The sequence below is a fragment of the Piliocolobus tephrosceles genome, chromosome 12 (assembly GCF_002776525.5).
Source record: "Piliocolobus tephrosceles isolate RC106 chromosome 12, ASM277652v3, whole genome shotgun sequence".
NCBI classification, from domain to species: domain Eukaryota; kingdom Metazoa; phylum Chordata; class Mammalia; order Primates; family Cercopithecidae; genus Piliocolobus; species Piliocolobus tephrosceles.
The window spans coordinates 42148002-42160419 of NC_045445.1; the positions used below are offsets into that span (position 1 = coordinate 42148002).

Below are 12418 nucleotides of genomic sequence, written 5' to 3' on the forward strand. Positions count from 1 at the left end.
CGCCATTCTCCTGCCTCAGCCTCCCGAGTAGCTGGGACTACAGGCGCCCGCCACCACGCCCAGCTAATTTTTTGTGTGTTTAGTAGAGACAGGGTTTCACCATGTTAGCCAGGATGGTCTCGATCTCCTGACCTCGTGATTCACCCGCCTCAGCCTCCCAAAGTGCTGGGAGCCACCACGTCTGGCCACTTTCAGCATTTTTCTAGGGTCTTTTAAGATGAAATTGTGACCAGGTATAAAGACTTCAGTGATTTTCCTTACCTTGTAAAATGCAGTTCCAACCTTCATAAGTATAATGGCAATCACCTTCAAGGATTATTTATTATGCTGAAGAGATGTGATACTGGAAACCGACAGTTTTATTTATCAATACAAGTAATTCACAAATAACTAACTTCAGGAACTAGAAGTTATTTTTTCTTTCTTTAGGGATTTTCTGTTGGTTGGTTTGTGAGCTTTCTGAGGGTTAAGGAGACAGAAGAAACCCAGTTTTAAATATGGGCTGGAGAGAGTAGGATCTCTAAAAAAAATATAAGAAGTATTCCCAAGAGGAATCACTAAGTACATCTAGTCTATTAAGATAAGACTGTCAGTACAAAAACACAACAGTCAGCTTTGGTGTAAAAAAATCATAAAAATCAAGTTGGATCATAGTGGGCTAATAACGTTCAGAGTTACATAACCCCCTCAGGAACAAAATCTTAGCCTTGAATAGAATATAATTCATTATTTCCTGAAGGGCTTTTTCATATTGTTTTTTTCCTCATTGTTACTCCTACTAGAAAGCAAGTAGACTCCCCAAAAGAATTCAATTTGGAAAAAAAAAAAAAAAAAAAAAAAAAAAAAAGCGCCAAAGAACGAAACAATAGCTGATTTCCAAACTCTAACTTTGGCATGAAGTAGAATAAGAAAGTTTTAATCTCTTAGAAAATAGGTGTAAAACTATTGGATAATTATTTCATGTCAAATAGACTTTCAGGTATTGTCATACAAACGTTTTTTTGCAGATGGGTGAATTTTCTTTTTAATTTTTAAGTTCTGGGGTACATTTGCAGGATGTGCAGGTTTGTCACATAGGTAAACATGTGCCTTGGTGGTTTGCTGCACTGATCAACCCATCACCTAGGTATTAAGCCCAGCATCCATTAGCTGGGAATCCATTACTGATGCTCCCTCTCCCCACCCCAGCCCCCAACAGGCCCCAGTGTGTGTTGCTCCCCTCCCTGTGTCCATGTGTTCTCATTGTTCAGCTCCCACTTATAAGTGAGAACATTTGGCTTCTGGTTTTCTGTTGCTGCGTTAGTTTGCTGAGGGTAATAGCTTCCAACTCCATCCATGTCCCTGCAAAGGACATGATCTCGTTCTGTTTTACGGCTGCATAGTATTCCATGTTGTATATGTACCACATTTCCTTTATCCAGTCTGTCACTGATGGGCATTTAGGTTGATTCCATGTCTTTGCTATTGTGAATAGTGCTGCAATGAATATATGCATGCACATTTTTCAGATATTCCTGAAAAGTCCTGATTTCATATATTGTCTCAATGTCAGACATGTCATGCCATGAAAACCATTATTTCAATTGTTCCTTATTATCACTGAAGGTTAAGCAGAAAATTTATTAATAACCCTCATTTTGCAAATGAGAAAGGACTATGTTTAGAGATTTGTTTAAGATCATCTGACAAAGCCAGAAGTAGAACTTCAGACTCCTAGTACAACATTCTCTCTTACTATGCTCTGCTACCTTATGTTGAGTGAAGTTCTTGTGTGCCCATTTGGTAGCCTCCAAATTCACCACCAGGTATTTTAAGATGACCACACCTTTTTTGATTTGTGAATGAAAGTTTATTAGTTAAAATCTCTTGAAAGAAAACAATAAAATGGTTTAGATCAATAGCTAATACAGATTTTAAACAATCATAAGATAATAACTAGCAGTAATCATCACACATAAGAATTTATATAGGCACAACTCCCCACATATTTTAGCCCAAGCAAATCGAGATGAAAATTTGTACTACCTAATCTAATGCCATCTACCAGCCTATCTTCCTTGATTTTCACACCTTTAAGCTTGTCTCAGAATGATGAGCCCCTCTCTTTTCTGCCATGCTATATAATAATTGGCTTTAGCATTGGTCTTAAAAAGATACAGAAAAGGGCTAATTTGCATAAAGGATCGGCCACTCACTCCATTCTCCTGGAGGAGATGCAGGATTTCAATCAGAGACATCCAATCAGTGGACTAAACTAGTTAATAATTCTCCAACTAATTGAGCTTTCAGATATATGACTTATGTCAATTGCCTACCAGCTATTTATAGCAACATCTTAGGATTGGCTAATTTGCAGAGGACAAAAATAGGGCTTTGTTCATAAACCTGTTTAGAAACTAACTCCATATCATGGCTTTCCATCGTAAACAGTCGCATAACTGATGACAATTTATTAATTTGCTTCTCTCTCCTGAAAACACCGTCCCCACTAGTTCTTGTTCCTAAGCATTGTCTTATTTCCTAAACATTTCTTTTCACTATTAACTCTAATTCTGCTCCATAGAGAAAACATATTTAATACAACAATCCATTCCTTGGAGCAGGTGTCATACTTTAACAATCCTTAAGCACATACAATTACAGAATCAAGGCAGAATCAAGTGTTTACTGGAATATATCTTATCTAGTTCCTGGGGTACCATTACAGTACAATCTGTCCAGGTGACCCAGGCAAACAAGGGGCCCGCCAGCTCCACATATTATGAGGTTGTAGCATCTTCCTGCTTTGATGCCTAAGGACTATATTAAACATTATGGGCTGTCTTATGGGCTGGTTCAAATCTTTGTCCTGTTTCAAGGTCTAGAGTAGTCTTACGGATTTCTCTTGATGTAGTTTCATGACCTCCTTGAGTTAGTATGGTTACTTGTGTTCTCTTATAATACACTAACAGTTTTAACAAGCTTACATTAATCTGTTGTAGAATTGTTATAAAGTCCATATTCCAAAGTTCTACTCGGAGGAATAGCTACCCTTTGGGATCTATCATGTTTAAGAGCACCAGGTCTGTCCTGCTACAGTTAAACTGCTCACCAAATAAAATTTGTAGCAGACTGGTGGCTTCTCCTTGGATATGTTCTCTGATCTTGTCCAGGTATTTATGCTTTGAGTTTTATTTTGACACAAAATTATAGCCCAGTTTCCTAAACTCCAAAATCCTTGTGGGGAGTGTGTATCTTCCCTGGCTGTTTCTGAAGCTATAATTAAAGCAAAGGTTCCTTTAACTTTTATCTAGTTCCCATATTTTTATTCTTATTTACTAAATGTATAACTTTTTTGTTTAACTGTTATCACTAACCTTTCTAGTAAAACTGTTCCTAATGGGATGGAGTGATAAACTGTTTCACCTTGCTTTCCCACTGCTCTATTTAGGTTAATTTGGCATAGTCACTTTGTACTCCATCAATTATTTGCCATTTTTGACATAACTGCATATCTAGAGTCCCCTATACTGGGAAAGCGAGATAGTAAGGTTCAGTTTGTCCAGTGATTGTGGCAGTAAAATCTCTCAATCTGCTATCCCATGTGGATTTTAATTATCCAGTTGTTGTTCTATGATATAATTTTTATTTTTCCTATTTGTGTTTTTCTTTGCTCCTCTAAGTCTCCTGAATCCTCACCTACTCTTATCAATCCTTTCACATAGTAGTCTATTATAGAAAGTTCTCATATTAATATGTTGAATAGTTCCATAAATTCTGATTTTCAAAGATTAGCTCTGAAGTCATCTGTGTTAAACATCATTTTAATCCTTTTGACTATATGCTTTAGGCCTTTATATGAATTGCTATAGTCCGATTTCCACCAGTGTGGATTTCCTTCTACATCTCATTTCTTTGCAGTTTGTATATAACACATTGTCTAGTGATATACCTCTATATCTTTATCTAGTTGTTGCCCATGTCATGAGATGCAATGGTCATTCTGTCGGAAGGAGGGCCATAGTGTCCATGGGCTTGTCTAAAAGGTAGCTATTTTTCCAAATAAAAATGAGGGTACTGTATGGCATGCAATTGGTATGGTCAGTAAATTTCCTGCATATTTTTTTCGTCCCTTTCTGTTTTGATTTGTGGGTCCTTCAACTATTCCATTTTCCCCTTCTGGCATATGCAAAATTATTGTGGCTAAATACCAACCCATATTTTATCTAAATTCATTACCGTACCTATCTCTCAACAGTAAATATTTCTAGGCTGAGGTTGCAGCAGATTCACTGTAATAAGCCTATTAACCATTCTTTTTAAATTAAGCTGTATTCAGGAAGATATATTTTATCTACATCCAGTGTGGATAAATTACATACAATTACAGAATCAAGTAAACACTGGAATATATCTTATCTGGTTCCTGAGGTACCATTACAGTACAATCTGTCCAGGTGACCCAAGCAAACAAGGGCCCAGCCAGCTCCACATATTATGAGGTTGTAGCATCGTCCTGCTTTGATGCCTAAGGACTATATCTAGTCCACAGATATCTAGTCCAATATGGTGAGTGTTTGTCTTTCCATTGGTGAATAGTCCTTCTAGGGCTTTCCTTAGCCCTTCTATTACTTCTCTCTTTGATTATTTGGTATAGTGTGCCTTTTCCATTTGGGGAATAATAGTGCAAAGTACCTGCAATGTGGTCAGAATGTGCAAGAACAGTCCTGCATTGGAACTCTTGGTCCCAGCTTTTTCAGTTTTCTCCTTGGCAACAGTCATTTGAAAACCTTTCTGCACTTTTATTATCTGGTAGATAGTGCTCTTTTAAAATTACCTCCCTTAGTCTGCTATAGCATTTTTAGTTGGACACATGCTGTCTAAAAGGATAAGTTAGGAGTTATATCCTTTCAAATAAAAGCATCCCAACATTGTCTTGTTAATGTGAATGTATTCATTTACTGTGATGCTACCCTGGGGGATATTCCCCTTTTCATTTCCATTCATTGGAGACCAGTGAAATGAGTCCCAGATGTGATAGAGTTTGTCAGTTCTCCCCTCCATAATTAGGTGAGGAATTTCTTTTCTTTACTGTGGTTTGCTCCCATCATCAAAAATTCTAGCATGACAGTAAGTACAGGTAAAGGCAGACCTACATGGCAAAAGCCAGAACTTTTTGAATAACAACAAAGAGGAAAAAAGATCAGCTTTTGCTAGAAGTAAATCAAATCTTACTTGTTATATGGGTTATTAGTAATGAAAATGTGCAGAACTGTGAGAAAACACATATTGCTAATATACAGAAAATAAGAACATATTGAAACAGAGAAACGATCAGTTTTCACATCCCTGGGGGCGGGGGCAGAAACTGGGTCTTAGTCACTTGTTAAGTCATCATTTATACCAGAGACTGTGTCTTCATATAAGTTATCCATGTCTAACATAGCCTGATCTATATCAAATATTAGGTCTTCATCCTCTCTTGGTGTAAGTATTGAGTCTAAGTCTGAGAGATCAGGGAGATCTGGTAGTGAAGGCTCCTCAGGAAGAGGTGCATCTGCTTCAGTCTCTTCTGCTCTACCATTTTCTTCTACATAAGGAACTTCTTGTACTTGTATAATGAATTGTAAAAGCTCATCAGCTATTCTTATTAACTGGGCTACACAAGCAACAAGTCCATCAATGAGTACAGGAAATGACACAGAATCCATGCTGCAGTGCTCTTCTAAATAGATAAAATATCACTACAAGCTCTAGCAAATGGACTCTTGGTGACAATGGATAGTATAAGGGGCTAACAATGGTTCTGTGGTTGGTTTAGGCCAGAAATTAAGATGTTGATATGATTATGATGCTGATCAAGTACAGAATGAGAACAGTAGAACAATATAACTTTTTGATGATGTTGGTAAACCGTGCACAGAATTTATATATGGTACTCTTGTTTGTACTAGTGGTGAACTGCTATTATAATAACCATCAGGCGGACTGTCACAGCCAAGAGAAAACAGCAAAGCAGACCTAATAATAAAAAAGAGAGATATAAAGATTAGTGTCTTTGAGCCTTTATCCATCCTACAGGCTACAGCTACTGGTTACCCCATCAAGAATTGCCGTTAAGGTTGAAATGATATGTCTAACTATAGCCCCTCCTTTGTTGCTGGCCTTGTGAGGCTCTACTACTTCTCTTTCCTTTGAAAACCTCATGGTCTTTATCTCTTGTTAAGAGATTTGGTAGAAAAGTAAGCATAGGCAGTTTGTCTGTCTTTCCTGAACATCTCATTTGAGGAAGGATATACTCACTCAGGGTCTGTCAATTATTAGCACCTTTGCCTCATTGCCATTTATCTGTTGCTGCTGAATTCTTTCTGTGTTTTTTGGAATCCATTCATTAAAATTTCCAGATGCCCTGCAGCCTGGGGAGTTTATGGTAAGTAAAAGTCCTATATTCTCTGTATTTTGCCAAACTTTGGAGAATTTCAGTTATAAAACTAGTTCCTTGATAATTCCCTATTACTGCCCCTCTTCCATATCTAGCAGCTAGTTCTTCCAACTTTATCTAAAGCTATGGTTGTACTATTTTCATCTGCATTTCTGGTGGGCTCTTTGCAAATCCACTTTCTGAGTAAGTATATACTTGTGTAAGGCAATATTATTTGTTTGAAAATCTAGATATTGACTCAGTATAATTTACCTGCTACATTTGTCTGGTTTACCACACCCCACCACACTTAAAGTGAACCTGTTGAGGATGCAGGAAGTTTTTAGTATTTTGACATATCTCATATTTCTTACTCACTTGTTTATTTGATTCAGTTTTTCTAACTCTTTCTTCTCTGCTAACCTGGTACATATATGCCCACATGCCCTGAGGTTTCACAAGCCCATCCTACAACCTTAAATTGAACTGAAAAGGGAGCTGAGTTGAAACTAAGAGTCCCCAAAACTTCAGGGTCTACATTAGTTTTGGGGGCCTAGATTATCTCCCCTCTCATTCCAAATAGATTATTCTGCTTTTCCATTCTAATGAGCTGATACATGTCTTTATAAGAATTTCTAAATTCCTTTCACAAATTTATTTTCATATCTCCCTTCACCAGATTGTATTTCCTGCAATAGTCTAGTTCTGTATGGCTGATCAGTGTAGCTATGTACCTTTGGCCAGTTTTTTTTTTTTTTTTTTTTCTTGGTTATATCCACATGTTAAATTTCTGACTGTTAATTCTGCAAATTGGGCTAACTTTCTTTCTCCAGCCCTAATCAGGCTTTTCCTAGTTGAAAGCCTTAGGAGGTAGTCATCTATATAACTCCTTTAGGATTCTACCAAGTCTATTATTGCCCAGTTTTCAGCAGTTCTGACCAGAGTGGGGCCCAGCAAGCCACAGACTTCACTTTCAGCTGACTGTAATCGTTGGATATTTATTGGAGTACAGAAAATCATCAGCCAGATGGTCTGTGATTTGCACAGAGCTTGCTGGTCTCCACAGGGCCTTTTTCGACCCACTCAGTTGTATACTATTTCCACTTAGTATAAATCCTGTAAGATCACTACATTTTTTTTGTCCAAAATCCTACCAGTAGACATGGGGTTTGCCCTGATGATAAGGGTCACAACAACAATGACCAGAAGGCACAATTTTGTTGGAGGCAACTTTCCATATGGAATACAGGAGAATGGGTACTAGAGGCAGAGCAGTTTGTTTTATTAATTCAAAGGATCTGTTTGTTTAAGAGAAAAACGTCTCATGAAAGAAAATATGGAGAGAAATCAAGGAAAGGAATTCGGCATTTATTTAGAACATGCATCAGCTCATCAGAAGGAAAACACGGAAGAAAGATGTGTGTTAAATATTGTTAGAGTGCACCATCACATTTTTCAAAGGAAGCAATAACTACTATATGGTATATACAGCCCAAAGGCACAAGAAGATGACAGGAACACCCTCACACAAAACCTATTTAACTTCTGACTTCCCATTCACCCAGTTTTTTTTCTCAGCTTCTCTATCAGCCTCTGGGACTCTTTTATTCCTCCTCTTGGTCAATATGCTTCCATTTATTCACCTATGTGTTTCATTCTATTTCACACCCTCTCTATCTCCATCTACTCTTACCCTTTTCCATCATCTTTTCTTGTATCTCTCTCCTAAAACTGGGAAAAAACTGGAATAAATTATATTTGATTCATCAAATTTTCATTGTATTTATTGAGTTGTACATTACACAACCTAAACATAAAAAGCAGAGAGGTAGAACATTCCATATTTTGCTCTCTTATAAGACAAATGTAGTTACTTATTACTTTATGTGGCCCTTGATTTTTTGTGTGGGGTGGGGAACTCAGTCGCTTTTGATGGGAAAAACAATTAATGACCTTGCCTTAACTTTCTAGACCCTTGTATTAGCTGATCCACCATTTTTATTCTCAAACCATCTTAGAACTTAGCAACTAGAGGGTGAGGAGAGGGCAAGAAGAAACTTGAAGAAACTGCTAAGTATTCCAATAATAAGAAAGAGTAAGAGTGTAGCATCAGCTTATGCCAGTTATGGTAATTTCCAAAGCAACCAACTCTGGACACCTCAGCTAGCCTAAAGGGGTATTTTGGATAGTTTATGCCTAGCCTTAACTCACTTCAAGGGACTTTTTATTGGCTATATCCTCTGCCTGGGATTCCTTTCTCCTTGGTGGGGGAGGAGTGGGGAATGACTTCGGGTCATTCTGATATCTACTTTAATATCACCTCCTCAGATTTCTTACCCCTCAACCTGGGTAAAGCCCCTAATCATCCCTTTCCCATTACACACAGATTTCATTTTTGCATGATGGTATCTATAGCTAGCTCATATTTTCTTGTTTAATTATTTGTTTTTCTATCTCTCACCTTACCCCCACATACATATAGACTAAAATGTAATTGTCATGAGACTAAGAAATCTGTCTGTTTTGTTTTCTGCTATATCCCCAAAGAACAGAAGAGTGCTTGCCAGCATAGTATGTAATCAGTAAGTGTCTTTGAAAAAACGAAATAATGGAAGCAGGGAGGGAGGAACAACTTTCAGCACATTCATTCAGTAAATATTATCAAGCTTCAATCATGCATGTGGGAAACAGGGGATACAAAAATGGACCAACTCATCAAAACATACAGTTAATAAAATGAACAGGCAACCCAGAGACTGAGAGAAAATATTCACAAAATATATATCTGACAATGAACTTTCAACCAGAATATATATATTCTGGTTGAAAATATATAACATATGTATACAACATAAATATATAACAGAATATATATATTCTGGTTGAAAGTCCACTGTCAGATATATATTTATATATGTGTGTGTGTCTATATATATATATATATATAAAGAATCCCTACAACTCAATAATAAAAAGACGAACAACCCAACTTAAAAATGGTCAAAAGATCAGAACAGACAATTCAAATGAAGAGCTAATAAGCACATGAAAACATCCTCAACATTATTAGTAATCAAAGAAATGCAAATTGACATCACACTAAGATACCACAATACACTCAGTAGATTGGCTAAAATTAAAGACTGATAACATCAAATATTGACAAAGATGTAGAGGAACCAGAATTCTCACACACATTTATACTACTGGTAGGAGTATAAAATCGTATTATGTTTTTGGAAAAACATCTATCAGTTTCCTATAAAAGTAAGCATATACCTATCTATATCCCAGCAATTCCACTCCTAGGTATTTACCCAAGAGAAGTGAAAGTTCACAAAGTGACTTTTACAAGAATAGCTATAGAAGTTGTATGCATAATCACCAAAAAGTAGAAAGAGCTCAGGTATCTATCAAGAAGAGAATGAATAAGCAAACTGTGGTATAGTCACACAACGTGATACTGATAAGCAATAAAAAGAAAGGCACTACTGACAGGGACAACAACATGGAGGAATAATCAACGTTATACTTAATGAAAGAAGCCAGACACAAAAGATTACATGCTGTATGATTCCATCCATACACAATTTTAGAAAATGCAAAATAATCTATGTAGAAAAAAAATCAGAATAGTGGTTGCATTTATGGGAGTAGGAACTGATTGGGAAGGGGCATAAAGGAACTTTCTAGAGTGATGGTAGTGAACATGTTTAGATAAGGTCGTGGGTTACACAGGAGTATGCATGTATCAAAACTCATTGAATGGTACTCTAAAAGTTTGTACATTTTGCTATATGTAAGTTTTACTCCCTTCAAAAAAGTAACCAAGCACAATCCCCAGCCTCTGAAAGCATATGTCAGATGCAATGATGTGCCCATAAAAAATTTTCTAATAAATTGTCACATTAATGGGAGACCTATTGTGTATGAAGGACTGTAAAATCCACTTTTCTTATATTACAGGTTGAGTATCCCTTATCCAAAATGCTTGGTACCAGAAGTGTTTTAGATTTCAGATTTTGGAGTATTTGCATATACATAATGAGATATCTTAGGAATGGAACCCAAGTCTAAACATGAAATTCATCCATGTTTCATAAACACCTTATACACATAGCCTGAATGTAATTTTATAGAATATGTTTAATAATCTTGTGCACTAAACAAAGTTTGTGTACGCGAAACCATCAGAAAGCAAAGGTGTCATGTTGGTGCTCAAAACGTTTTGGATTTTGAAGCATTTAGTATTTCAAATGTTGAGATTAGAGATACTCAACCTGTAGTACATTTAATCCTCACACTAAAATCATCCTATGAAGTTATAGGTGGAAAAACTGAGGATCAAAGAGATTCGGTAATTTGCCCATGAGCACATAAGTAAAGGAGCAGAGATGGATGTCAGCCCAGGTCGGACTTCTAACATCCTATGCTAGAGGGCACAAATTTAGGTGACTACAGGAGCAAATCTGCCTTATTCAGGGCCAGAGCTGACATCTCATTCTCCTAAGCAGAAATAGAACTGAGAATGTTAATGTCATTTGCTATCCCTAGAAACTGGCTGAATTCCAAGTTGAATGGGACTTAGGCAGATTAGTCCCCTAGGAAATCCCCACTATCTGTGACTGGGAGGTTCAGGGATATATCCATTATCTATCCTTCCACTGACCTACTGAATTGGCCCAAATGTTCATAAACTACTCACCTGTGATAGAGCTGAGAGGGATGGGGGTATCAAGGCTCAGCCTATTAAACAATTTGCAGACTTTGCTTCCACACAGGATGTGAACGCTCCTGCAACAACAACAACAGAAACAACACCCACACACACACCAAAAAAATAAGATAAATTGCTAAATCGATAAGCAAGGATGAGATTAACCAACATTTCAAAGAGCAAAGAGCCCTTTCTAAGTGAACTGACAATCGGACTTTTTTCCTTCCCTGTGGCATTTGCTAATCTGGGCACTGTTGAAGATGAAGTTTGACTGTAAAGCAGAAGGACTCTCCTGAGGAAAGGAGAAATGAGCATAACTTTTGGCAGTTGGGAGACACTAAAATAATGGGCTGGAAACTTGAGAAGCCCAAAATGCAGGGCTAGTTTTCCTTACCTGAAGTCACCTGAGTTCTGGGCTGGTGTCTGGGCGGGAAAGGCACAGGAAAATCTCTTGCAGTCCCCTGGTACTTCAGAGACAAATTCTTCCTCTAGAGGGGAACTGCCCCAAACAGGCCACCGGTCTCCACTTTAAAAGGTTACCTAGATTTTGAAGTTAGAGGGACAAAGGGAAAACTAATGAGTCAAAAAGATCAAAACCACTCCCAAAGGGCAATTTGGACAAAATGATTCCAAAATGCATAAAGATACATAAAGGGCTAGTAATATTGAAACATCTTCAGGAAGAACAAATTGAAGGACATAAGCTACCAGATATCAAGGCTAGTTATACAGCTACAGAAATTAAGACAGCATGGTACTGGCTCAAGGACAGACAAATCAATGGAACCATGACCCTTACCTCATGCCAGATACCAAAATAATACTAATAATGATTTGAAATGAATCATAGGCCTAAATATGAAAGTTAAAACAACGAAGCTTCTAGATCACACCACCAGAGAAAATCTTCATGATCTTAGGTAAGCAAATATTTCCCATAGGACAGAAAACATTAACCATGAAAGAAAAGATTAATTACACCTTAAGAGGATGAAAAGCCAACCACAGACTGGGATAAAATATTCACAATATATATCTAACAAAGGACCTATATCCACTACACTCATACATTTTTTAAACTCCTACAAATCAATAAGAAAAATATAATCAGTCTAATTTTTTAAAAATACAAAAGAATTGAACTGGCACTTCATAGAAGAGAATATCCAAATGGCTCATAAGCATATAAATAGGTGTTCATCACTATTACTCATCAGGGAAGTGCAAATTAAAACCACAATGAGATATGCAAAACCCACCAGAAGAGCTAAAATGGAAAAGACTGACAATACCAAGAACTG

The 12418-nt window shown here is 37.1% G+C and overlaps 2 protein-coding genes across 2 annotated transcripts in view; one reads left to right on the forward strand and one right to left on the reverse strand.

Annotated features, from left to right (window-relative positions):
• TRPC5 (transient receptor potential cation channel subfamily C member 5) overlaps window positions 1–12418 on the forward strand; it is a 298874-nt gene that overhangs the window by 167235 nt on the left and 119221 nt on the right. The gene's annotated exons all lie outside the window — the stretch shown is intronic.
• On the reverse strand, window positions 5355–5690 carry TRPC5OS (TRPC5 opposite strand). The gene has a single exon (XM_023203127.1). The coding sequence runs from the start codon at window positions 5688–5690 to the stop codon at window positions 5355–5357; it is 336 nt and encodes a 111-aa protein (XP_023058895.1).